This window comes from Mauremys reevesii, linkage group 9 (assembly GCF_016161935.1).
Source record: "Mauremys reevesii isolate NIE-2019 linkage group 9, ASM1616193v1, whole genome shotgun sequence".
NCBI lineage: Eukaryota > Metazoa > Chordata > Testudines > Geoemydidae > Mauremys > Mauremys reevesii.
In genome coordinates, this window is record NC_052631.1 from 91,083,912 (window position 1) to 91,111,295 (window position 27,384).

The 27,384-nt window shown below is 42.4% G+C and overlaps 1 protein-coding gene across 7 annotated transcripts in view; it reads left to right on the forward strand.

The window, feature by feature from the left end:
- KIAA1210 (KIAA1210 ortholog) overlaps positions 1–27,384 on the forward strand; it is an 87,558-nt gene that overhangs the window by 40,766 nt on the left and 19,408 nt on the right. For 6 of the 7 annotated variants that reach the window (XM_039488385.1, XM_039488386.1, XM_039488384.1 and 3 more), the window contains 4 exons: positions 7,463–7,539; positions 15,310–15,478; positions 20,505–20,634; positions 24,639–24,797. In XM_039488385.1, the coding sequence (XP_039344319.1) occupies positions 7,463–7,539; positions 15,310–15,478; positions 20,505–20,634; positions 24,639–24,797 (535 nt within the window). Of the gene's footprint in view, positions 1–7,462; positions 7,540–11,628; positions 11,684–15,309; positions 15,479–20,504; positions 20,635–24,638; positions 24,798–27,384 lie in introns of those variants that run through there. The other variant, XM_039488391.1, reaches the window with a different exon arrangement.

The following is a 27,384-nucleotide window of genomic DNA, read 5'->3' on the forward strand; positions in this document are numbered from 1 at the left end:
GTAGGCCATGGAGTCAAGCACTGTCTCAGGCGTCAGGGAATTTTGACCCCTTGTTGATCCTCAGAGAGAATTTTTATTGATATTAAATATCGTCTTGCTGCTTATCCAGCCTTCCTGGTGGCAATTAATACTGTATTATTTGTGATCCTTGGGAAAAGGCCTTTAACCTTTCTTAAGTTTCAGGATGAAAACTCTCTCTGCATGCAAATTAGTCTTTATTAAGATCCTATTACTCATCAGCTTCACTGTCACTGGAGGAGTTTTTTCTTTCTTAAACTTCTCTCTCTCACTATGACCAGTGCTGATCACAATGGGAGTGTTTTAACTACCATGCCTGTTATGCCTGCTTAGAGCAGCCAGGGGTCTGTCTCCATTGGCGCTCTCACTAGTGATGGTAGCAACAGTGGCAAATTTTTAAGACCAATCTAGTGCAGAAGAGGCTGTGGATCCTTTTTTGATATCCGATAAGTCAGGGTCAGGTTTGGATCCCCTGACTTGTACTAGCAGCTGCCTTCAGTAGGACTATTTGTGGAGTAAGATACTACTCAGCATGAGTAAGGGGATCAGAATCTGGCCCACAAAGTGCAGTTTTGCTGTGCTCGTCATACAAAGAGCACGGTGAGGTTCCACATTTGTAGTGTTTCAATAGCTTTCAGGTCTAATTTTCTCAGGGGATCTGAAAGTTGAGCAGTACTCTTACTGGTTTCACTATGATCAACTCTAGAATCTTTTTCAGGGAGGCTGGACAGGGGAAACTGAGGGCAGAATTTGGCCCTGTCAGTGGAATTTAGTAAACAATTATGTTGATGGTGCGTGAGCAAGAACAGAACCCAGCTCGCTGCCCTGTGTTTACTCTGGTGGGCTAACTGGAGGTGCGTCCTGCAGGATGAATGACTCAAATTCAACTCTTAAAGACATATGGGGAGATAATGTTTGTGTATTGTCATATATATTGGTAGTGGTCAACAGTGTAATCAACAGTCCCCGTCTATGCTGTATTCTGTTAATTCAGAAATCCAAAGAAGATCCTAGCATTTAAATGAACTGTAAACCTAGGATATTGCTGTGTTCATCTCTCTTTGAAATGTATAGCCAATCAGCTGCGAATGGTGGAAAAACAGGCAATTGCCTTATGTTAATTCCTGTAGCTATATCCTGGTGATGGACCTACTTCAAAGTTGCCCTGATTGCCTATTATAAACCAAGGGACTCCGACTTGTCAAAGAAGGCCTGAAATTGTATAAAAGATCCTTGGGTCCTGATCCTGTCTTCTCAGATCTGCTTAAGTTTCACCAGAGGAAGTTTGAGTCGCAAGATTGAGGTCCCAGTTAAGCTGGAACACCCTGAATATGATGTTAGATGTTGGACTATAACCTATGGACTAAATTCTAAGTGAACTCTTTGCAACTACAAAGCTCACCATCTCTGCTATGAATCTGAACCTCAAGAATTAAACTCCAGTGTCTCATGACCCAAAGAGTATTGAAAATGTTGCTGCGAATGGCCATGCCTTTATTTGACCTGATATTTTTATCAGCAGAAATCAATATACATATTGCATTTTTGAAAAGCCCTTGCCTAATGGGTTAGTGCTATGGGAAAGCTCGCATGTTGCACATGATTAGTACAGCTGATTGAAAGACTGGCAAGGATACATCCGCTGTATTGATACATCAGCCACAGCACTGTGTCTGTCAGCTCTCATTACACTTTAGAAATGGTGAAGTTCCAAGGATTCAATCAATTAAGGCCTCACATGCCTTTCTATTGATAGTTTGTCATTTTCTCTCTCTACATTACCATGACAGACACCCATAGTCCAGGGCATATTATCCATAATCTTTGACGACTGTTCTTTCTGAAGTACAAGTAATTTACAACATAGCCAGTGGACTACAACCCTGCTTGACTTAGGTTCTTAAATTCTGAGTCTGTTTAAAATATTTCAACAAATATTTTTCTGGTAGAGCTCATTGTTTTTTAATTTGAATATTTGTTCATTGAAAGCTTGGAAAAACTTTGTTATGCTTCCTCTCCCTCCCAAATCACTGTTTCATACTTAAGACAATAATAGCGATGTGATCTAGTGCTAGATGTAGATTCTTTGTGTGCCCTTAAATAAGTCACTTAACCTACATATGCTTCAGTCAGTCCAGCTGTAAAATTGGGTAAATGCAGGAGCTGATTTGACTGCAAATGCTGCCTGTCAGCTGAATCATCACTGTACATTTAAAAAAAAATTACCAAATTGAAAAACATGGTTAAATTTAGAAGCATGATTGTCAAAATTTAACCAAGTTCTAGCAAGACTCTTGGTGAGCAGATGAGATTATAAAGTGATAATATAAATGTATAACAGATGAAAACTAAACAGGAAAAGCTAGCCAGAGTGAAATCAATATTGCACCAAATTCTGATCTCATTTGTAGTGGTGTAAATTACTCAGAATCTGGACCATCCTGTAAAAATGAGTAGAGATCTGGGAATCTGCAAATTTGTCAGTTTTAGTTTATTGAACACTTTCATGACACTTAATTTCAAATAGATTTCCCCCTACCTGAAAGAAAATCTAATGCAATAAACTTTTACAATATATAAGGAGTAATGAAAAAAACAAGACAAAACTTCCTATTGGTCACCACTTTAACCAGAATACATGGGAAAGATAGACATTACAGAAGAAAGAACATGACAAAACATTAGGAAAAAGAAAGAGAAGCGATGATCTGAAAGGTATAATGCCTCTCCATGATTGCAAAGAAAAAATCATGGCAGACAGATGTGCCTTGCAGAAGAGAAGAATGAGGAGGGATTTGATAACTGCTTTCAACTACTTGAAAGGGGATTCCAAAGAGGATGGATCTAGACTGTTCTCAATGGTGGCAGATGACAGAACAAAGAGTAATGGTCTCAAGTTGCAGTGGTGGAGGTTTAGGTTGGATATAGGACAAACTTTTTTTCACTAGGAGGGGGATGAAGCACTGGAATGGGTTACCTAGGGAGATGGTGGAATCTCCTTCCTTAGAGGTTTTTAAGGTCAGGCTTGACAAAGTCCTGGCTGGGATGATTTAGTTGGGGATTGGTCCTGCTTTGAGCAGGGGGTTGGACTAGATACCTCCCTGAGGTCCCTTCCAACCCTGATATTCTATGATTAGCATTCAATTATTATTATTGTCTAACAGTTATTTGAAGATAGCCTCAAACCAGCTGCATTTAAAAAAGGTTTAATTCAATCAGTGTTTAATGCAAGGCTTTTCTATTCACTTCAGTGGGCTGGTGCTCTCAGTATAGGTTCTCATACTTTTGGGGCTAAATTACATTAGTTTACCCATCTGTAAAGCTGGCATAAAAATTCTCCCCTCATGTGATGTTGAAAGTCTTAACTAATAAATATTGGCAAAACAGTTTGAGTGAGAAAATGGCCAAATAAAGACCAGATTAAAGTCTATTGGAGCAGGTTTTGCATCTAAATTGATATTATTTATTAATAAAACCTTTTTGCTCCTTAAATTCTGGCATATTATATCATTTATCTTCCACAACAAAGGACAAGATTTTTTTGATGTAGAGCTGTCTTGCTAAAACTGTCATATTTCCATTGTTGCTTGACATTTGAACTGTCACTTTTGTGGTCTGCTGCTTTAATTCTTTTGTATCTGAAGGAGTGCTGGAAAATACAAACTGGAGCCACTTAACTTTGTATGATCTTAAAAACTAGATTTAACTTTTGTTTTAGTCAAGGGGGGAAATGATGCTCTCCGCTAACTTGATTGATCAATAGACCTATTTGCGATAGGGTTTTGAAGCTTGTGGCCAAATGCTGATTGCACTAAATCCAAAATAGATTTGATCTAACAGCTGACATCGGCTTCCACATGTGTAGCATAGCCCAGGATGCTGGTTCAATGCAAATACTTAATTCCTTTTTATAATACTGACAGGGTAGCAAAGTGACTGCTGTAGGGAGACACCATAGGACAGACAGGAGCGGTGCCAGGGTTTCTGGTGCCCTAGGCAGAATTCGAGGGGCGGCATTTTGTGCGCTCCCCATGGGGCGCGCGGGAGCTTCCGGTTCTGCTCTCGTTGCGCCGCCAAAGAAGAACCCTCCGCCAAAATGCTGCAGGCGATAGCGGCAGTCATTGAGCTGCTCAATTGCCTGCCGCTGTTTTCCGCGGCACGTCGGCAGAAGGTCCTTCTTCGGCGGTGCGGGAGCAGAACTGGAAGCTCCCGCACGCCCCATGGAGAGCGCACAAAATGCCGCCCCCTGAATCCTGGCGCCCTAGGCGACTGCCTAGGGTCGCCTAATGGAAGCGCCGTCCCTGAGGACAGAACATGTGAATTCTCAGCAGCTCATCTCTCTTACTGAAGTTGAGTTTGGACTTAAAAAAATAAATATTTTTTTTTTTAAAAAAGCCAAATTGGTCCTTTTTGCATGATTTTGACAGGATTTTACAGTAGCATGGATGGAGCTGTGTCTGTTTAGTAAATAGCGATTGTAAAGATTCAGTATTCTGAGGCTGGGACATATTACTCTTAGTTGAGCATATTTAATGGCTTCTTTCCTTTAATGTAAACTTTGATCCTGACTTCCTGAAAAGATGGCTGTGCTGTGGAGAAGCAATGCTGCTTTGTTAGTTTTGGGGGGAGTGGGGGAGAGGAGAAGAGGGTTGTTACTGAAAAGTGGAGAAAAGATTGTGGTTGGAGTCAGTGGTGGATTTAGAGTTAGTGGGGTGCTGTGGGCAGCTTCATTTTTGGGACCCCTACCTCAGGACCCAGCCAAGAAAAAGGACATTCTATCTTATCTCCCCTTCCCACCCCCCGATTCTTTTTTTCCTTCATCCTCCTCCTATATTATAAGTAATAGGAAGTAAATGAAAATAAAGTGAGGTACCTTGATTGTTTTTGTAGTCAAACTTTTTTTCCCACAGACCACTTGAAAATTGTGGAGGGTCTCGGCGGACCACTTAATGAGCTTTCCAAATGTTGTTTGTACTGTTAGCTGATTATTGTAAAGTGCTTTGGATAAGAGCGCTTTATTAAAAAAAACTTAATAACCTTTCCTCGGTCCACCTGAATGGAGTTCTCAGAGCACAGTTTGAGAACTTCTGGCCTAGATGAAAGCTTGTATTTGCATTACGCTAATGTGAAAAATGTGTGAAAATAAAAAGTATAGATGACGCATGAATGGAAAATAAAAGTTAACTTCCTCTGAAGAAACGTATTCAATTTGAAAAAAATATATATGTATTCAGATAGCTTTTTTTTTTAACACTTTTTCTTTACAAAATCAACCTAATTGTTTTTGATAAAATGAATGAAATGTTTCATCTTCAAAAAGATTTGTGTCTATATCCTCTCGGTAGAATTCACTTAATTTCTTACTGTAGTGGCTTTTAGCATTTTCGTCCATTCTTCTGTCAAAAGTTTTCTTTAGAGATTCACCTCTATCCTGCAATTGCACTATTATTGTGTCGCAAATAACATTGACGGTCTTAACGATGATCTTCTCTTTTCCTTTTAAATTGATTACATTGGCTCTAGTTTCATTGAAAAATAACTTCCTTCTTTTTTTACGCTTCTCATCAGATATATCAGAGGAACCTATATTTTCTGTTAATGATAGTGCCTGCTTCTGCTTTCACTGAGCTATAGTCATTTCGACCTTCCATGACAAAACTTTTAACTGAGGCTAACAATTGTGCAGCATTCAAAAAACTTGTATCAACCTTTTGCAGCAATTTGCTGACAGCATTAATTCTTTGAAGTAAATGGTCCCACAAAAGAGTAAAAACAGCAATATCGTACTTTTCAAACTTTTTTCTGCTAATGATTTTGCTTCAGTTTTCGCACTTGGTTTTTCAGAATTTGATGTGGCTATGACTAATAAGGTTTTCTTTATATCATTATAGCTCATTTTCAAAGCCAAAACAGCATCTGCATGAGCAGATCACCTGGTGTCACAATTTCTTTTGACTGTCAAATGTTTTTCATTTGCCTGCGTCAAGTGTGATTGTAGCATACTCCACCGATGCGTGGAAACCGAAAAAAGGTATACACATTTTGAACAAAGTCAAAAAAATGTGTAGCTGCCTCACAAGATTTGGCTGCAGCTTAAATTTAAGAAATGGCTGGAACATGGTATGACTAAAGCAGAGGGGCTTGCATTGTTCAGTCTTGCCTGTAGACCTGAATATTTTCCTGCCATATTTGCAGCATTATCAAAACTCTGCCCATGAAAAAATTTCATGTCCAAACCTAAATTTGCAATGATTTCTAAAACAGTTGTCTCTAGACATTCAGAAGTGTGGGATTCTAGCGGGACAAAACAAAGAAATCGCTCTATAACTTCACCATTGCCGGTCACATATCTTAAAATTGATGTTAATTGGGCTACATGACTCGCATCTGGTGTTGAATAGACTATTTGGAACAGTATTTGGCATCCTTTATTTCATCAGTGAATTAGTTTGTGAGCCACTCGGCCATTATAGTGATGAATTCATTGTAGGTTTGGTGTGTTAAAAAGTTGATCTTCCCTGAGCCACAATACTGATAATTTTTCAAATGTTCTTTGAGAAAATTGTCAAATTCACTAAGATATTCAAAGCAGGTTAAAAAATTACCTTTTTGATTTGACATTGAGGACTCATGATGTCCTCTTAGAGCAGGGGTTGGCAAATGACAGCCCGCGTAGCCATGAGTGGGCCTGGATGGGCCGTTGACCACTCAATTAGGTTTAACGCAGTTAATCCCGCATTTTTATCGGACTCTGTAAAAATGGGATTTTGAACCATTACATACTTGTGGCAAATCACAGGCATTGTTGCAAAGTATGGGGGAGGGTGCGTTTGTTCAGTTGGATAATTGATCAAGCAGACAGACTTTGATTGGCAAATGACAGTTTCCTTAGTTGTTGTTATGCTATTGCTGAGACAGCGAAAAAACGGCAAAGCAAAATTCTTTGCTAGACTACTTCAAAAAAACCACGTTTAGAGCACAGTTCTCAGAATAAGTTTGCAGAATGCAGAAAGCCTGGACTGCTTTGCGACTTGCAACGCTTATTAAATTCAGTCATTTGTCAGATTTGTCCTGCATTTGGGGCCCCCTGTCGTTGGGGACCCTGTGCCACCACATGGTTTGTTTCACAGTAAATCCACCACTGGTTGGAGTGCAAAATATCTGTGCAAGCCCTTTTTGGTGACTAGTATCTGGGAACATTCAGCAATGTTCAGTTTCCTTGCTGGGTAGAATGAATCTGTGTCTCTAACATTGTACTTGCGTCCGACGAAGTGGGTATTCACCCATGAAAGCTCATGCTCCAAAACGTCTGTTAGTCTATAAGGTGCCACAGGATTCTTTGCTGCTTTTACAGATCCAGACTAACACGGCTACCCCTCTGATACTTAACATTGTTGAGTGCATTGACTAAAAATTAACACACTGTTTTTATCTTTTATTTCAGTGACTACATCATGGCTACAGGGCCAACAGATGTCATACAGCCACCAGAGGCCGGGGAGACAACTGAGGAATGTGCAGGTAAACAGCTGCTCTTCACATGTGTAGTTAATTTGGCAAGCTGTTGGAAAGCAGGATTCGTTTCTTTAAAAGGGAGCCATGACTGAACTGTTCTTTGGAGTCTCGTGAGGTTTTGTAATGGAAAGAAAGAGCCATGCCTTGTATGCAGGGGAATCTTGTTGGGGAAACCAATGTGAAGTCCTGGAGAGTTGTACATTTGTGCAGGATATTTATCTCAAATTCTAATGTTGGATGCCTAGCAAACAGGGCTGTGTAGTCTGCAGAACTGGCTGCCGTGCGTACTTTGCCTGGATTTTATCTTAGAATCCAGCCCTGAGTGTATGTTGCAGTGGTAACTCCTGTGTAGGGAAGAGGTGACGGACCGTGTCACCACTGTAGCACTTCCTCCTGGTTGATGAGCATCCGTGTTTGCTACAGATGTCCACCCATTTGCTTATCCTTCAGTCTGGTGGCCTGGATTGGCACTCTGTCAGCCCCACGAATGAGAGCGCGACAGTCAAGGGAGAAAAGAAAATGTCTTGTCCAGTCAGAAGATCTGTCTGTCTTCAAAACAAAAAGCCTTTTGCCACTATTCAAGCTGTTCCTCAGTATCAGCAGCAGTAGGATGGGCTGAGGTAGCTCAGGAGCAGTTGTAATATCATCTATTGATGGAGCGTTTGGTTCAGTACTTCACAGATGATAACGATCATCTTGCTTATCATGTGTAAATGCATCTACACCCATCAGTATAGACCAAACCGTGTGCTGCTGAGTGCTGTCAGAGACCTGTATGCACACAGGCCATTCCCCGGCTAGCTGTCAGAGTAAGGAGTAGCAATGTAGCACTGTGAAGGCTGCAGATAGGCGCAGCTAAGCACAGCAGTTTTGTGCTGGGAGTCTAGAGAGCCTGGAAATGGGACTACATAAAGAAGCAGATTTTAGAATAGTAGAATTCTGTTAATTGAACTGTGAATGGGTGGTGGGAGTAGGATAAAGGAATGAGGGTGGAGAATAAGGATGGATGCTTAACCAATAACATACTTTTTAGTATATAAATCTAGTTTGTGCAAACCATCCCAGGTTCCTCATAGTACACAGTGTGCAAGTTAGTGAACTTTATCATCTGTGTGACACCTACTGCTTGGACGGACTAAGTTCCTTCCAGTTAGTTTTGGTCATAAACACACATCTCATGAGAGAAAGCCTGGACCCGGTGAAGCCTGTGAGAATTTTGTCATTGATTGCAATGAGGTCAGGATTTGGCCCAGCATCTGCAGCTGAGCCTACATATATATTTGGGTCAGAAACAAAAACATTCCTATGTTTTTTCAAACTTAATCCGGCTCTAAAAAGGTTCAGGGTTGCTGTAGCTAATATTGAATTGTTTAATGAGACTGAACAGCACTATCTCAGTCCTTTGGTTTTTCAAAAGACCCTTCCTTTCTTAGCTCCCTACAAAGTGTAGCATTACATCAAATCCTCCTCTGTATAGCTTTAATTGGGGTGATTTCAAAAACCTTGGAGACCGAGATTCCCAGCATTTATGCTCCAGTCAATTGGATTACTCCACAGATTTTTGGATTTTTTCCTCTAGGTAGCAGAGCGTTTTCAGTATGTGCTGTTCCCTGGTGATGGCTGTGATCACAGAGAGAAGCCAGACAAGCTTGACTCTCTGACCACCTTCAAGTCACAATCTTAGCATTGCCTACCCTTGCAAGTCTGGCAATATTTGGAATTTTTCATCAAGTCTCAGCTCCTGGAGTCATGGTATTTCATGAGACTCTTGGCTTAATATTTTTAATATGAAGTTTCTAACCCTCATGGCTGGAGAGAAAAGCTTGCAAATATGACCTTAGTGCACTTTAAAGGCCCCAAACCCAGAAGGCAAATAAAAAGCACCTAAAATTTATTATGATTGGTTTACATTTCATGATTTTATTTTAAGCCAGTCTCAAGATTTTGGGGCTGACTCATGATTTTTTAAACATTTGAGGCTGGTGATACTGATAGTTTCAGGTGTTACCCCTACCCCTGTATCTTCCTAGCAATTTTTGTCATTTTACAATCACATTTTCTTCTTCTAAAAAATGTTTTTCTTTCCCCTGTTGCTGTGTAAAAGAATCACACAAACAACAAAGGGACACTGTTTAACGAACTGACCAGAGAGGGAAAAATAACGAAACTGGCTACATGCAAAGTGCTGTGAAATGCACAAAGTAAACGAACTTGAAAAAACAGAACAAAATGTTTGTTTTCTCGTCTTTCAGTTACAGTAGTTACTTGTAATTTTAACAGCCCATACATTTTCAGATAGCAGTGCGATTTTTTTAAAGTTGACAATAGCCCTTTAAATTTTATCTGGAAAACATGCATCTTAAATTGCAGCATTGCCAATCCCAAGCATTCAAATCATGAGTCATCATTCATAAACTGTTTGATGAATGGTTTTATACAGAGTTGCGTTAACTTGGGATTCCTCTCTCTCTCTCTCTCCCTCTCTGTGCTGGATTTTGGATTTTTAATTCGTTATCCGGTTAAGTTTTCCTTTTTTATTTATTATTTGTATTACTGCAGTTCTTAGAAGCCCTAATCATGGGCCAGGACCCCATTGCGCTGGGACCTGTATACACACAGATTATCTTGCCCATAGATAGCTCAAGTATCACCAAACCTAGTGAAATATTTGGTTACTTCACCTAGTACTGAAATGCCTCGTAGGTGAAACATGGTCACTTTTGAACAGCATGCAAAACCGATGCACAACAGTTCACAACATGAAGCTAAAGTGAATACCATTATTGTGAATTATGTCTTAAGTGCCAAATGCTCTCCAAACTCAGTACAAGAACACAGACATGGTGCCCCAGAGGGCTCAGGGTCTAAATACACAGATCACACAGAAAAGGGCAATCCTGAAGTGGTTTTTTGATATAATGGTTGGGACTGCTAGTTTCTGTGAGCTTCAGGGAAGAGCCTTCTTTTTCTCATTTAGTTTAAACAGCTGGAGGAATTCAATTGTCAGAACGTAACTGTGTTAGTATTGCTATTTGAGACAATGTGCAAGGCACTGTCAACATTAAAATGATGGTTAAGGAACAGATTGCGGTTTCTGAGTTTTAAACTGTATTAGAGTAGTATGTATCACTCATGTAACGACTGGGGTTTACTCATTGTCTGATGCTGACAAACTACTTCCATGGCCTCCATCCTGAAATTCGTTACTACAACGATTAAAAAAAAAATCAGGGAAGAAATTGTCTGGTTTTATCCTTTGCAGTAACAGTCATGGCAACTTTCTTTGTTTGCGTTGTTTCACTCCTGTTTTTTATTATTTACTGTATGAACAACTAGCTCGGGGAACTGACCCTCCCCCAATCCCATAACTTCTGATTTATTCTAGTGCAAATGCCATTAGTGAGCCTAAACTAACTAGGTGACCCTCCCTGTTCGTATCACCATTGGTGTCTGGTATGTATGTATAGTGATGTAATTGTAATGCCTTTGTTTTCTGCATATGATGCCTTTAAATTTCTAAACATTTTCCTGCAGCGGTTTGACGTTTTGTTCTTTGAGCAGCTGAAGCCTGTTAGAGGATGAACTGATGGGGATAGATGGATGTGCGTGTACACACTCACAATCTCTCTCTATACTCTCTTCAAAGACTGTACTTTTATCTTTTCATGCTCTTTACCTTACCTAGAATAAGTCATTTTAGCCCGATGGAATACAGTTGCTTTTTGGAATATTATACAGAGACCTAATAGGCTGTATAGATATATACAGGATTGTTGGGAGACACACATCTAGAATGTTAATTACTCATATGAGCACTGGTGGTGGGGTGAAGATAGTATAAGAACCACCTGACTTCTCTGTTGTTTGAGAGGTGATGGGGTCTAATGGCTAGCGCATGACCTGTCTTCTGTTACCAGCTCTGCCACGGGCTGTTTATAGGCCTGGTCCAAAGCCAGCTGGAGTCAACAGGAATCGCTGCTGACTTCAGTGGGCTTTGGCTTGGGCTCTGTGTGATCTTGCACAAGTCACTTACTCCCTTTTTTAGATACCCGATTTGTCAAAATGAGGATAATATAACTTACTCTTCTCTTACAGTGCTTTGAGGTCTGCAGCTGAAAGCCACGGCAGGAAAGTGCTGTGTATCACTATGGTGAGAGTCGCTAGGTGGTGCTGTTACACACAGTCTGACAAGCTCTTTCTCTTTGTTCTGGGGTGGTGTACAGCCTCTGAAGGAACACTTGTGTTTTTGTGAGATTTGTGATGTGGTTTCTTTTTCGGGGAGCTGTAGCAAGCGGCAAGAGAGGCTCTTTAACTAGAGTCAATTCCTGGGACACAGTTGCTCCCTGGGAACCAGGAATTAGTATTTTGATTGAGATTCCTGAAAAAGGGGTTGCCTGTGTGCTGTTGGTGACCGCCTCTATTCTGGAATTGGTGTATGGAGGAAGGTACCATCCCATGGCAACCCGTTGGGGTCTAGGATGGCCCTGTGGACACTCTGCCTCAGTTTCCCTCTGAATTCCCAGAATAATCCAGTCACAGCCAAGGTCTTTGAAACAATATTCCGCCTCTCCTGGTGTCTAATTTATTAAATATTATTCAGCTCCCAAAAGACCCCTTTCCACTCAGCCCTCAAATTTAGGGTCTCATAGTTGTCCTTCTTGGGACTGTTTCCAGTCCTGGTCTCCTCAGCCTGTAGACTATCCCCTCAGGTTCAGGGCTTTCGCCTCCCTCCTTCCTGGGGCTGTGTCCTGGCTGAGTTTTCCCCCCTCTCCAGCTTCTCTCCCCCTGACAGGCCTTGGAGCCTCCTTTTGAATTACCTGCCCCATCAACTAATGAGTCTCTTGAGTCTCCCCAGGGGAGTCCAATAACCCCAACACCTGTTTGTGCGGGTTGGGAGGGAGGGGAGCTTGGTCCCAGGCCCTTAAAGCAGCAGTGGTCTGAGATGCAGTGTGCCCGTGTATTTAAATACATTTGTACCCAAGTAGGTACTTGGGTATTTTGAAGCACTCTCCATACTTGTATGCAAGTGCTTTAAATGGTCTGTATTTATGTACAATTAAAAGGTATTTAAAGCTTAAAGCCTTTTTTTTTCAATCTGCAAGTAATTTTTCAAAGCAGTTTTTTTTAAAACAAACAGATCCCTCCCAACTGTCCCAGATAGCTGCTGGTTGGCCCCCAGAGCTCACTGACCCAGCTTGGAAGATCGAGACACTGAGGTCCGGCCACCAGGGCATTTTTCTATTGGCACTGCTGTTGCAACAGCCAAGGAAGATGGCGGCCCAGCCCCCTTTGCTCTTGGTTGGTCACTCAACCTGCCATGAGGAGCCTCACTGCCCAGCCCAGTGGCTGCATCCCCTGTAGGGTGGAGTGGAAAATGCCTACTAGCCACTGGGCACAGTCCAATGCTGAAGGAGCTGTTGGGAATATGGGAGTGGAAAGTACTGGCACTTGTACTTTTCCTTATAAATGTATAGGTACTATTTCCACAGCATACTCGTACTTATAAATATAAATATGTAATGGTGCAATTGGCACTTAAGTCCTTTTTATCAGTACTTACAGTAACACTGAATTTTGGCCTATATCTTCCCTGTCCCAGACACTAACTACTCCCCAGAGCCGTCTTCCTCCCTCCCAGTGACTGCTTCCTTTGCTTCCCTGGACACATGGAATGGGGTAACAACCTCCTCTGTCCTTAAAGGGCTAGTACCTCAGAGGCAGATTAGGGGTTTGTGGGGCCCTGAGCCAGAGCAAGTGGGGACCCCTCCCCACCCCTTTGGCCTGCACTCCCCCCAGACTCCTGCCCAGCACTCCTGCCAGGGAGCGAGGTTGGGACACGAGGGCTGCCCTTGCTCCCCAGCAGGAACACTGGATGGGCAGAGCGAGGCAAGCTCCCATGCCCCAACCCCATTCCCCAGGAGGGTGGGCGGAGCAGGTCGGGGTGTGGGGGGTGCCCATTTTTCTGGGGGCCCCCAATTGGCTGTGGCCCCCAGGCATGGGACCCGTTGGCCCAGTGGCTAATCCACCACTGAGTACCCTGTTTCACTGTAAATAAATCAAGTTACACTAGCAGAATACTGTGGAAACAGGGAAAGAAAGAGAGGGTTTAAGTGCAGCCATTTAAGTGTCAGAGACAGAGCAACTGTTCTGTCAAGCGTTAGCCTAATATCGCAAGACCTGTAGAAGCAGGGCTCAGGTCAGAAGCGAGTGGAAAACAGCAACATAGTCAGTGTGACCCAGCCTTAAAATAACAATGTTTTTTAAAAAAAAAAAAGTTAAAAAAATACTAAAATAAATAGCAAATAACCTAAATAAAATGCAGATGTTTTTAATTAATGCACGTCACAAAGAGGTATAAATGCTTGTATAATTTTACTTTAAAAAAACTAAGGCAAAAATGCTCTCTGTCAGCTGTTTTCTTCCCTTGCAATTGCATGTCCTAAATAAAGCTGTCTCTACCCAGACTCCAAGTCACTGATTTCTCCTCCAGCAGAAACCAACCTGCAAGCCCCCAACACCTGCCACAACTCAGCAGGGAGTGACAATATTATTATTTGCTACTGTATAGCGTAGAGCCTGGAGTCATTGTGTATTTCTCAAAATGACTATTGTCTAACGCAAGATGCAGCTGGATGGTGGCATTGCTTCAGCTCCGATAATGCCTCTGGCATAAATTGCCGTACGTGCAGGGCACAAGCTGAGACAAAGCGTTGCTGACTAACTTATTCCTGGGAGAAGACAAATAATTGTACTGAAATAATGCCTTGTTTATGAAGAAATCCTCCAGCTGCGTATTACTCCAGCTACCCTGGAATATGAATTGAACAATGGTCTGTGCTCCAGTACCTTGCACTGTTTTTGCAGTCTAACTATGTCACAGTCAAGTCTGAGGGTACTTAGTACAATGGGTTTTGACCAAAGAACCCCAAACTGTCATTAAAGGGACCCTGTCAATTTAAAAGTCAATAATAAAGAAGTACTAGCTAAACAAACAAAACTATATCACCCTAAAATACTTTGGATTAGTATAAGTGAAGGAATTTTAAAAAATCTACTATGCTTCTTACTGCTTATGCTCTTTGATACTTTGTGTATTTCCGAGTTTGGACAATAAAACCCAATGAAGTCTTTTGTTTGTAGCCAGTTTCACTGTTGGGTATTTGGTGCACCAATGTTTTGAGGTGTCAGATGCTGCAGGAGAGTGTTATATGTTTAAAAGCAACTGTCTTCATTGAAATGTATATATATTTTTAATTGGGGAGACTTTTTCTTTTGATTTTAGGATTTATAAAAGCTTTAAATTTTTGGCCAAATTTAGTCTGTCCCTCTTTAAATGCTATCTTTATTTTTTTACAAAATTGGCTGAAAAGCCCGGGCCTAAATTAAGCTAATTGAAGACCTTAAGAGTTAAGTAAAGACATTATAACATCTAAAATGTACTTTATCCTTCATGGTAAACCAAACTCGATTTACATAGCCAATGTGCGGATCTGTGGTGTATGTTATATATAAGCTGTGTTCCTAAATGGAAACCTAAAGAAGTATTGGAACCATCTGCTTATTGTAGTGATATTTCATAGGCAGCCCAACTAAGAATTACAGCTTTGTATTTCACAGGACTCCACCACTGAATTATTTACAAAGTTGTTCAGTTAAATGAATGGGTTGCTGTGGCTTGCAGCTCTCCAAAGGATCCCTCTGCAGTTTTGGATGGAACGTTGTCCGTAGTAACCTCCGCCTGCACCCTTTGTAAAGTTTTGTTCTCTTACATTGCAGGAAAGAAAAAATCCAAATTTCAGACTTTCAAGAACTTTTTTGCCAAGAAGAAAAGGAAAGAATCTCCAGCTCCCAGGGGGGAGAATAATTTAAAACCAAGCCAGTCCAGCAGCGATGTCAGTGTCCCTGCGCTCGATACTATTGCTCTTCATTCACCAACTGAGCCTGGGTAAGCTTGCAGTGAAACACAAAAATTACCAGGTTGTGCAGACATTTTACAGCAATAGAATGAAAGCATGAGCTGGCCCCTAAGGAGAAACCTCTGTCCAAGTCTGTGCAAAACAAGTCCTAATGCTGCTGATGGAATTTCAGGAATTTCCTTTTTCCTTTGAAACGGGCTCCAAAAATCAGCATAGGAGGAAAAATATATCCAACTGTTTAGCCTGTAAAACTGCAGATAGACCAGAATTTATTGTTTGGTGTTTGAAATCCACCCTGGCAAGTCACCAGCAGTGACTTTAGAGTAAGTGGTGATCTGAGTACTGCTGATACAGAGAATGTACATGAAATCAAATGGCTGTTTCTTAGCATCAATGGAGCCTGTGTGGATTAACCTGCCTCATGACTGGGGCAAAGGAAAAGAATTTAGCAGCAGAATCTCTGCCTTAGAGAACCACTTAGTTAATTTTCTTATGACAAAGCTGACAATTAGGGCTACATTTTTTTTTAAAGGCCTCTAATTTTGCACCTGCAACCACATGCACATAGTGTGGCAAGGGAGACACTACACATCTGTGCTGGGTACCCCTTGCTTTGAATTTGATTCTGAATATTATGTCCCTTCCCAAAAGAGGAGTTGTTATTTCTTAGTTAAGGAGGCATGCTCAAACCTATTGCAGATACCAGTGTCCTCAGGGGCAGGTATTGCCACAACATCAGCAAGTTATACAGTAGAACCTAACCATTAACAAGAAATTTGTAAATTCTTTTTAAAAACCAAACAAACCTGGAAAAATATTCAAATCAATGTGCCCCCTACTTGTTTCAATATAAGTATTTGATCAGTTCTCTGTTGAAACAATCCATGTAACTGTTTGCTTTCAAACCCAGTCTGGAACAAATTAGTTTAAAAATGTCTGTTTAGGAGGACTGATGAGTTATGTGCTGTTTAGGAGGACTGATGAGTTATGTGCGTGCGCGCTGCATACTGGGCAGTAGGCAGGAATTTGGGGATCTGACAGGCCTTGGCTTGTTAGCATAGCAATGACAGAGGGAGTGATCATATATAGGGTAAGAGGCATTGTACCCACACAACTAACCTATCAATCTTTGTTAGCTGACGCACAGATTGGAAATGGTGCATATTCATAAGAATGTTACTGTCTGCTCCAAGTGCAAAAGTGAAGAAGAGATTTCGCTCTTGCAGTTAATCGAGCACACCATACCCAAGTGCTCTTTATCCCAGCATTATCATCCACAGATTATAAACTGAAGCTAATATTGTGCAAAACTAGAGCTTAGGAAGTGGGTAAAACTCTGTTGTTATAAGAAATAAAATTGAGTTGATTATCTATTAAAAAAAAAAAAAACAATTTTTTGTGCTGTTCAAAAACCTGTTCATACCCAGATATCACACTGAGTTGGGTGCTTTATAAATACCTAGAGAAACTAAACAAGCTAATTCTTTAACGGGTCTGTTCTTGAACATGCAAGGGACTCTGTTGAAGCTAACAGGAATTTTGCATGAGGAAGGCTTGCAGAACTGGGCCCTGAGCTTTGTAATTCCTGGTATGTAGGATACCAAAACAATCCTGGAGCTGTGGTTTTGGTGCTGGTGGTTGTGGCAGATTTACCATGTCATCTTTTTAAATAATTTAATTAAAAATATTAACTATGGGCCCAGACCCTCAGAGGTGTCGAGTTCTTCCCATACAAGCCTGTGGAATAGTAAGGGGAGTTCTGTCAGCAGAGCTTCCATAGAAACCCAACTGTCCCTGAGTTGGTGGGAATTAGTGAGGCTGACTGGCAGTGGGGGCCAAGGGCAGGAGGGCTGGAACAATTTTTATAGTGGAGAAGCTGAGAGCCTTTGAACAAAACTGTAAACCCTGTATAGAATGGAAATTACTTCAAGCCGGGAGGTATGGCAGCACCCCTAGTTCGAGTACCTATGGCCAAGGGGCCCCTGTGTGGTTGCCCCTTGAACTCTGAGGTCCATGGGATGAAGATCTGGGATGGGATCTCCTCCTTGATGACTAGAGTTGCCAGTTTTGGTTGGATGAAGGTTTCATCACATGACATAATCTTTAATTAAAAATTAATCTTTAATTCCTGGCTTGTCAACCCTAGACAGTCCCAATTCTAAACCTGTCACCCCTCCCATGTAGCCCCTTGGTATCACCCCCTTTTTGTTTCGTGCCTTCTTCTCCCACTTCCTTTTGCAGCTCCACCCCCTCCTTCATGTGGGCCACTCTCTCCTCATTCCAACCACTGCTCAAACATGCTGCTTTCATAAAAGCATCCATCAATCACCCACCCGAGAGTATGCATTATACACCCCCCCATGCCGAGATTAAACCACCAGCTCATACTTAGAAGCCCCTCCTGCTCAGTGGATTTCATTTGGAGAAGGATTATTTAGGACCAAGTTCTCCCCTTGGTTGATTTTACCCACTTAGTGGAGCAGAAATTAAGCAAACTCCAACTCATGGAGTTTCCTTTTAAATTCTGTCTTCATGTTCCTGCTGCTTTAAGTAACAGCATCTTGGTGGGAATGCATGTGGCTGACTCATATATTTATATAGGGAAACTGGGGTAGAAGTATAATGGCTAAAACATCTGTTTTCTCTTTTTATTGGCTAACAATGCAGCTTTAGATTTGGATGCAAATATAAATACACTGCATGGGATTACACTGTGAATATACTGTATGTAGCAAAGCGTGTCCTACACTCATCTCTTCTAGACCTGCAATTCATTCTAAAGTTACTTTTATGCTCTTATTGTCACTGCCAAAAGAAAATGTAGAAAGTCTTCTGCAATTACATATATATGTGTGTGTATATATGTATTTTTTAAACATCTAACTAGTGCTGGCGGCAGCGCAGTCTCCAGAACAAGCAAACATCTGCCACTCTTCCTAAAGGACTCCAAATAAGTACAGTAAGAACATCACTGTTTTAAAAAGAGATTAATACATGGCCAGACACAGGATCAGTTCTAAATAAATCAATAAACAACAACGAGCATCAGTATTAATTTAGATTAATTAAAAACCTAATTGACACCATCTTTCTAGCCACAGCATAATAGCTTCAGTAATTATCTTGCCTGGGTATAGTCCTTTCATCCAGAAGGGGCTTGTATAAAAATTGATATACACCATATAAAAACGTAGGGATTACCTAGAGGGTGAAGGCAGGCAAGGGTTTATCAGTGCACTGCAACGCTATGCAACAGCTCAAGATAAACATTAGCAAGCTGATGATGCTAAAGGAAAGGGGAAGAACATGAGCTCTGGCCCCGGCTTTTAGTGTAAGAGCACAGATTAGTTCTGGATAGGACAGTAACGTGCAGCAAGATTGCTGCACATGCCCTGGGGGAATGCTTTCAGACTCAGGCTAAGCATATGGTTGGCTACATCTCAAATCGCAAAGTGAAGTTAGCCAAGCAGGCACTGCAGGTGTCATTCCCCAGTGATTGTGAGAAGATGGTTTTGCTGTAGGGCAGGAGCAGAAAGGGTTTTTTAAAATTGCGTATTCCTTTATGAAAAGCTCCCTCTCTCTGTCCCAGAGTTTGTTTTGGAGGTAAAGAGGGAATTTTAGGTTATGAGACTAATGGAAGAGAGAACCCCCCCCCCATTCCATCTGGAATCCCCATATAAAGCAAATGTTGGATCGAGTAGGAAGTTTTCCCGGACAGTTTTGTGGGCAGGGATCATCCCTCATCACTTCCATTTACCCTGAGTCAATCTGCTAAATGCAATTTACGTTGCCTGAAAGGCAGCTGGGCCAAGGGGTTTAGACCCGGGTTACAGGCCTGGCCACAGGAAAGAGCTCTTTGTGTCTAGCTAGGTGCTGGTGTGAAATTTTGATGCAACCCATGTTTGTTGCCTTTTAGACAGGGAATGTACAACTACAACCTGTCTATACAGCATCTATAACTGAAGGGGCCTGGTTACTGCTCAGTTAATAGCTGTAGCATAGACAGGAGCTAATCATCTCCCTTAGCCAAGCTAAACCTCTGGAGAACTATAGTTATGGTCCAGTCATGTTATAACAGTTTCTCTTTGCCTAAAACCCTGTTAGTGACCCATATTTTAACCTCGTTGTGTGCCAGGGTTTGAACTCGATTTGTGTGTGTGCTTCCCTCTGCCCAGAAACCGGGGCTGATCTGACCCACACCCAGCTGTGAAGGCCCAAAGGGGCTGTTCCAGCAACCAAGAACAGCTGGACGGAGGGATGCCCTCAGTCTCCTGCAAGGGTATGGTGTGGAGCTGCTGCAATGGCTGCATGCCACCCAGCGATTTCTCCTGCACTGGAGGAGTTTCCCAATGACCGTATTAGTCATCACCCTCTGCTTGGGTGATGTAGCATAAAAGGAGCCTTATTAGAATTGAGAATTGGATTCAGATCCTGCTGTTCTGCCAGATTATAAGCCGTGTAACCCTGGACTCTTGGGGGAAGCCTTGCATTAAAGGACAGGGGTTTCTCTAACATTAGTGTAAAATGTAACTTTCCCCCAAGCTAGAGGAGCAGGGCCATACGTGGAGTTGCATGAAGAAAACAAAAAAGCAAATGGCAATAAGAAGGGAGGGGAAGATTGCAAAGGGGACATATCCCTATGATATGCTTGTCTTTGAAGCCTTGCTGGCAAGACCCAAAGTGTGAGTCAAGGAGTTTTTTATTATTATTATTATTAATAATTACTTCTATTATGGTAGCACCTAGAGGCCTCAGATGAGACCAGGGCTTTATTTGTGGTAGGGACTACACAAACACAGAGTGATACAATCCCTGACCCTAAGAGCTTACAGTCTAACTAGACAAGACCCACAAAAGGTGGGAGGGAAAACGGACGCACAGAGAATGACTTTCCCAATGTCACCCAACAGTGGCAAAGGTAGGAATAGAACCCACCTCTCCGGATTCCTAGTTAAACGTCCTGACCGCTCTGCCCCTTAAGGTGTCTGAATACAGGAATGATACGAAATTTTGGAGATGGAGATAATGGGCTCAAAGATCTTCCCTCCTTTTCAGATCCAAAGGAAGCATGGGAAACAAAGCCTTGTCACATGACAGTGTCTTTATTTTTGAATCTGCGCCAGAAACCACAGCTGGTGACATGTCCTCTCAGGAAAACATACCTGGGAAAGTGAAAACATTACAGGTAAGAGCACGTTCCATGTTCACAAGGCTGGATAATTGACTGCTTGTGAGCTGCCATGATGAACACTTGCTTGGGTCCTCTCTCCGGCTGATTCCTCAAGGCCTATGGCAGAGAGTTGGAAAACAGATGTGCTGTTGTTTGAATCTGTTCTGCTGCTCAGAAACACAGATAGATAGATAGATAGATAGATATATTAAGTGGCACCAGTGTGCTCAGACTGGTGCTGGTTACTCAGGTGACAACCCCTGCCCCCAAGACTTCATAACCTATATGCTTCCTGAGGTGTGAGCAGTTCCTCTTCTCAAGGACTTTCCATTCTTTATTTCATAGCATCTGCCTTTTGGTTAAGGCTATTTGTTTATATTGAAATGTATCCCTTACACTGAAGCGGGGAATGGGCGACGGGGTGGATCACTTGATGATCACTTGTTCTGTTCATTCCCTCTGGGGCACCTGCCATTGGCCACTGTCAGAAGACAGGATACTGGGCTAGATGGACCGTTGGTCTGACCTAGTATGGCCGTTCTTATGTTCACTGGTATTATTTTAAAGGCATCCCGCTGCTACAGTTCTGCTCGGAGATGTTTTTTTAATGGTTTTTATTGTATTGTCCAGCACTACTCTGTGTGTGCATGACTGTGTTGTGGAATGACAGATGTGTCAGGGCATTCTTAATAACAGCTTTATTTAGATCATTATTCTTCCTATCACTGTCAGCTGAGGACACTCTGTTCTCCTAGGTCATTTCCTTCTTCCAAAGCACATGCTGAACCCTCCTTGGCACCCTCCTTATCCATCCTTGGTTATTGCACTCGGATAGCTGCCCGACGTAAACCACAAAGATAAAAGTTTAAGGTTTTCCTGCGGATTGAAGCAAACTGTTGATAATGCAGTCCAAGGCCGCCTACAGGCCTTCATTGGTCAGCATGAACCGCTGTTACAAAACAAGGTTGCATCACATGTTAAATAGCAGGAGATAGGCAGAGGGACCTCTTCACGAAAATACAGATGAGGCCAAGTTTCAGTTCAAAATCTTACTTGCAAAACAATGGGGTCAGGGGCGGGGGGGGAATAATAATTTCATAAGGCAGGACCTTTTAGGGGCAAAAGCTCCTTTCCATTTGTTTAATCTGATTCTGTTATCTCCATCCCCTTGACTCCTCTTCCCTCAACTATCCACTACGCTGCATAATAACAGAGTGCTGCCAGGGATATTTTTATAGTCAAAGGGGAGAGTCTGTTTCCTTTAACTTAACTCTCATTTGGGTAAAAAAGTTGCGCACCAATAAAACCAGATAGTTCTTAGTAACAGTAGATTAACTGTTGCCAGCGCAAGAGGGATCGTACATTTGCCATTTCTCCTGTAATGTCTTGCCCTCTGCATTTAATAAATAATGGTGGGCAGGGTTTGTAAAATATTAGGGAAGCAGATTTTACTCCCACTTAGGGAGTAGATGTGCAGATGTGTCATGGGTCTCATTTGCTTGCTGCATTCATTGCATTCTTTGAGCCGCTTGTCATCTGTCTAGCATGTGCAGATTGCCTTGCTTCTATTTCTCTGATTGGTTTGGGATAAATTTGTGGGGTGCTTGGGCAGATGTGGGAGAATCTGAATAAGGAGGTTGTAGAACAGAGGCTTGACCAGGAGCAGATTTACCACGGGGCCCACAAAGACAGGTGGCCCCCAAAATGTGGCAGCGCAGCAGAGCTCAGGCAGGCAGGCTGCCTGCGCTGCTCCCAGAAGCGGCTGGCTGCTGGCACGTCTCTGCACGCCCCTGGCGGGGGGGAGAGGTGGCTCCATGCGCTGCCCCCACCCTGGGCAGCGCACGGAGACCCGCTGTCTCCCAAGAGACGCACAGAGACTAAGCAGGGCTAAGACGACTCCCTCCCCCTGTGTCGCACTGCTCCCGGAAGTGGCCGGCCTGTCCCTGTGTCACCACATATTGCCCCTGCCCTGAGCGCCGACTCTGCAGCTCCCATTGGCTGGGAACTATGGCTGCAAGAGAGCCCTGGTGCCCCCCCCCCCGCCTAGGAGCCGCTGCCAGAGGGGTGTGCCGGTTGCTTTGGGAGCCACGCCGCCTGAGGTAAGTGCTGCCCCCTTCCCGCACCCCAGCGCAGAACCCGCACCCAAATTTCCTCCCAGAGCCCGCACCCCTCACCCCCTCCTGCACCCCAACCCTCTGCCCCAATCAAGGTGCCTCATTTTATTTTCATTTACTTCCTATTACTTACAATATAGGAGGAGGATGAAGGAAAAAAAGAATGAAAAATGAGGGGAGATAAGAGAATGTATTTTTTCTTGGCTGGTTCCATAGGGGCCCCCCAAAAATGAAGCTGCACACAGGGCCCCACTAACTCTAAATCCACCCTGGGCTAGACTCTCTGTTGCTCTGTAGTCGTTCACACCCATACATTTGAGAGCAATGCAGGTGTAAAATGCTACCACATCAGAATAGTAGCATTTTACATCCATTTTGCAGAGGTATAAAGACCACATAGCGTGAGGGGCAACAGAGAATCGGCCCCTAGGTCTTTGTAAACTCCCCAACCAGTGGTTTAATAAGCAAATGACCGTAGGTCCTGGTCTCTGTCAGGGGTACTTAGATGAACCATTTTTAGTTGAAGGACAAAAGTTCTCTTCAGACCTTGTCTGTGTTCCAGCCCTGACATAGCTGACTCCAAGAGCTTCAGAACTGGTGTTTCCTGAGATTTGTTTTTCTGTTGTGTGTTTTAAGAGGGAACATCTGTCCACTTGGGAGGTTGCAGACTTTGTTTTTTTATTTATTTATATATATTTTTTGCTCGCTCCCTGCCCCCTCAATCAGACTGGTCCTTTTTTTGGGCAGCCTTGCAAAACAATTTACGCCCTCTCTGACAAACATCAGTGATTTCTGTCAGCCATGATCACTCCCCGCGTCCTGAGGCTTTGGGGGAGAGTTAGTGAGATGATCCTTTGTATAAAATATCTGTGTGAGAGCAATTCTTCCTGTCAACACCTTCCTTCTTGGTAGGGCTGCCCGGGGTGGGGGGGGGGAAGTGGGGCAATTTTCCCCGGGCCCCGCAGGGGACCCTCGAGCCCTGGCCTGCCAGTGGTCCGGGTCTTGGGTGGCGGGGGGCCCTTCAGTTGCTCCGGGTCTTCGGCAGCATTTCGGCAGCGGGGGGCCCTTCAGTGCTGCTGAAGACACAGAGCGACTGCAGGGCCCCCCGCCGCCAAAATGCTGCCAAAGACCCGGACTGCCGCCAGGTGAGTACAAGCGCCACAGCTCCCCCGCTTTGCCCCAGACCCCCTGAATCCTCTGGGTGGCCCTGCTTCTTGGTGCAAAAGTGGGGCCCAGCTGCTTGTCGGGGGTTGGGGCATAGCAGTCTTTTTTTTGCAAAGGAATTTTATGCAAAGGACAATTGTCCAGATAAAGCCAGGCTTCCAGGAGCTACCAGCCCTTCAAACTGTGGAGGAGTCCGTGTGCATTCTGGTAAATGCCATCACTTGTCATTCTTTACCAACACTAGCTAATTAACACCACCTTGGTAAAACGGGCAACTGTTACTTTTGGTGATGAAGAACGATTAAGTGACTTGACCAAACCCACAGAGTTAGTTCTGGGTGTGGGCGGATGGTGGAAATTGACTAGGGGTTAAGGTATAAACTGAGAATTCAAAACAGTGTGGGGATGTACAGCATGAACACCGTGTGTTATAATAATCTGGCTGTGGTTCTGCTGGGGATGGTGAGATGTCAGTCTGTAATAATCTGCTGAATTAAATTGTTTTTTCAATATTTTGTGCAGCAGCCAGTGTTCATGGAAGATCCTGGGAGAATGTAACTAAATACAACTTCACTCTTTACTAAGCTTTCTGGATGGCCCTTTCCTTTGTATACTTCTCTTCGCTAAAAGCTTCTGTCTGGTAGCTGACATATCTTGGGTAGAATTGTACATAATGAAGTTTTCTTCCATATAGTTAAAGCCATTTTAAGATTGTGTATTATATTTCCCTTCACCCCACAGCTCCAGTTACAACAGAACATCAGACTTGGGTCTTCTCCTCTTGTTATAACTGGCAGGAAATTGGAAGATACAGGTGCTGTTTCAGAAGATGATGGATTACCTAAAAGCCCTCCAGAAATCTCCACTCTTCATGAAGTTCTAACATGTTCACCAAGCAAGGTATGTTCATCATGTCACTTCAGTACTAGAGGGATAAATGGAATTGCCAGTGTAGAATAATGTTTTTTTTTTAAAGTCTGCAGTCAATAAAATGCTTTACTATAAATCATTATTCTTATTTCTATGCCATCTTTTATGTGCGTTCATTTGTACAAAACCTGCGGTTCTCTGATTTATCATGCATGGTGGTTTCCCTCTTTCAAATTCAATACCAGAATGAGAAACCAAGAAAAAACTTTTTTTTAAGTTTGCAAGTCAATGGAAGAGGAGGTAATTAAAAAATGGTTTACAGAAGTGGAGTTACTTCTGGAAGTATAAAACACACACACACACACACACACACACACACACACACACACACACACACACACACACACACACACACACACACACACACACACACACACACACACACACACATATAGCTATAGACCCATTAAAAAAAGATCGAATCTGCTGTAGATTAAATCGAAAGTGGGTAGAGTTGGTGCACAGAATTTTTTTTTTAAACTGACAGTCCTACAATTCTAGGTCAACAGTGGCCCCTTATATAGATAAATATCTAATTGAAAACCCATCAGTAAGTTAGAGACAGGAATGCTCAAGGTCCAGTGGTGGGAAAGAGGTTTGGGCAGTCACCGGGTGTTTAAAGGCTATTTTGTATTTGCGGGTAATTAAAACAAATCCAATTGTCAAACTTACCTAAAGAAAAGCAGGCATTCTGGGGTACTTATGGATGTGTACCTGCACCATATTTAAATCCTGGTCCATCTCTGTATATTGCTATAAAAGATATTGGTAATTGAGAGGAGGTTCCTGATTCAATTTAAAATGTAAAAGATTCAGGCTTTAAAAATCCTTTCTTTCCACAAAATATTATAATAATAACCATCTACATCTCCAAATGTGGAGGGATGGACAAACAGTCTTCAGAAAATACCAACCATGTAATAGCTGTCCCTGAAATACACAAAAAGTTAGAGTGTTCTGTGCTTATCTCTTAAAGAATTTTACAAAATTGTTAAGGATCAAGTTAGAACAAACTGTGCTTTTAACAGTCTTGAAAACCAGTAGAAACATTGAAAGGTGAAACACTCTGGGAAAGATTAAGGCAGTTGGCAGATTTATATAAAAGTCATAAAGACAACAAAAAAGTAAATTCATACTTCAACTCTGAGTTAAATTAGGGCTGAAGGGAAGAATCAGGCAAAGGGATTTATGCAGCTGATGAAAACAGAATCATAGCCTTTAATAACAGAAGACTCCTAGCTGGCTTGAAAACCTATCTAACAAAAGATGGCACTATTTGAAAACCCCTGATTTGGTTGCTGCAATACATGAGGGGCCAAATTCAGATCAGTTATAACACAGTTGAAACAAATGGAGTTCTATATGTTTATGTCCAATCTGAACTTGGCCAGAGATCCCTAAATGCTCCAAGGTTCTGGAGCAAAGATGTCTCTCTCAGTGGAAAGCAAGGCAATATTCATCTTTGAAAAGCCTAAGTAGAGGCTACTCAGAACATAGATGTGCCATCCCAGAATGGGCTAACAGGCCAAATCTGGAATCCTCTGGCAGCGGCCTACAATGTATCTGCTGCATCAGAGGATGATGAAAAAAATCCAGAATATTCTCATACAGTTGTGCAGTGCTCAATGTACGCATGATAACTTCAGCAAAAAGGCACAGCAAGGAGAAAGAGTGTCTGGATTTGCATCGAGAGAGAAAGAAAACCAAGAGGATTTAAAAATGTTTTAAGGAACTCAAGTAACAATGGATAGATCAGGATGCAAGACAGATGGAAATACCATACATCTGGAAGAGGACTTGGTCCCAGTGGCAGGTGGGAGTAGCAAGGACCATTGGCTGCAAATCGTTGTTGCAGAACATTTGTATGTATCCAAGAGAGAAGCTTGGGAGCATCATGGTGAACCGCTTATACAGCAGTAGAGAGTATGGTTTGAAGATGCGGGGGAAACATGCCAGTATTTTGTTTCAGCACTGGGACTATGATGAGTGGATGGAGAAAAGCACATTAGCATGAAGCAGAGTTCACTTTGAAAAAGACAGGTTGAAAAGGGGGCTGTTGTGGTAAAGTCTTGGTAGTAAACAATTTCCTTTATGGGAGAGAGTGGGGGAGGAAAGCATGCATTTATCTAAGGGTTCTGCAAATAATAAAATACTTTGGAGCACTTTTAAAGAGTGAAACTGATCTGTTAATAAGGTCTCTAGAGCAGTCTGCCTAGTTCCACAATAAGTTGAACAATAAATTGATATCTGGACTCTTTTTTTTTAAGTAGTTTATAGAATGCTCTAACAGCAGCATGTTAGCATATGAGGATTATCCACTGATCAGAGAAGTACATTTAAGTCAAATCTCTTTGCACACTTTGGACAGAATGATTGATCTGCTGTTGTAGGAGAAATAAACATCATTCTTACTTTGGTTCATTATAGACTTATTGTTTCCACAAGTGAACATGTCTTAAGGTTTAAAACTGTTGCCTTCTAGAAGTTTGTCAGTTGTGTGGAATTGTGCAGTGGTTGTTCTTATGTCAGGTCATATAGGGAGAGGAAGAATGATCCA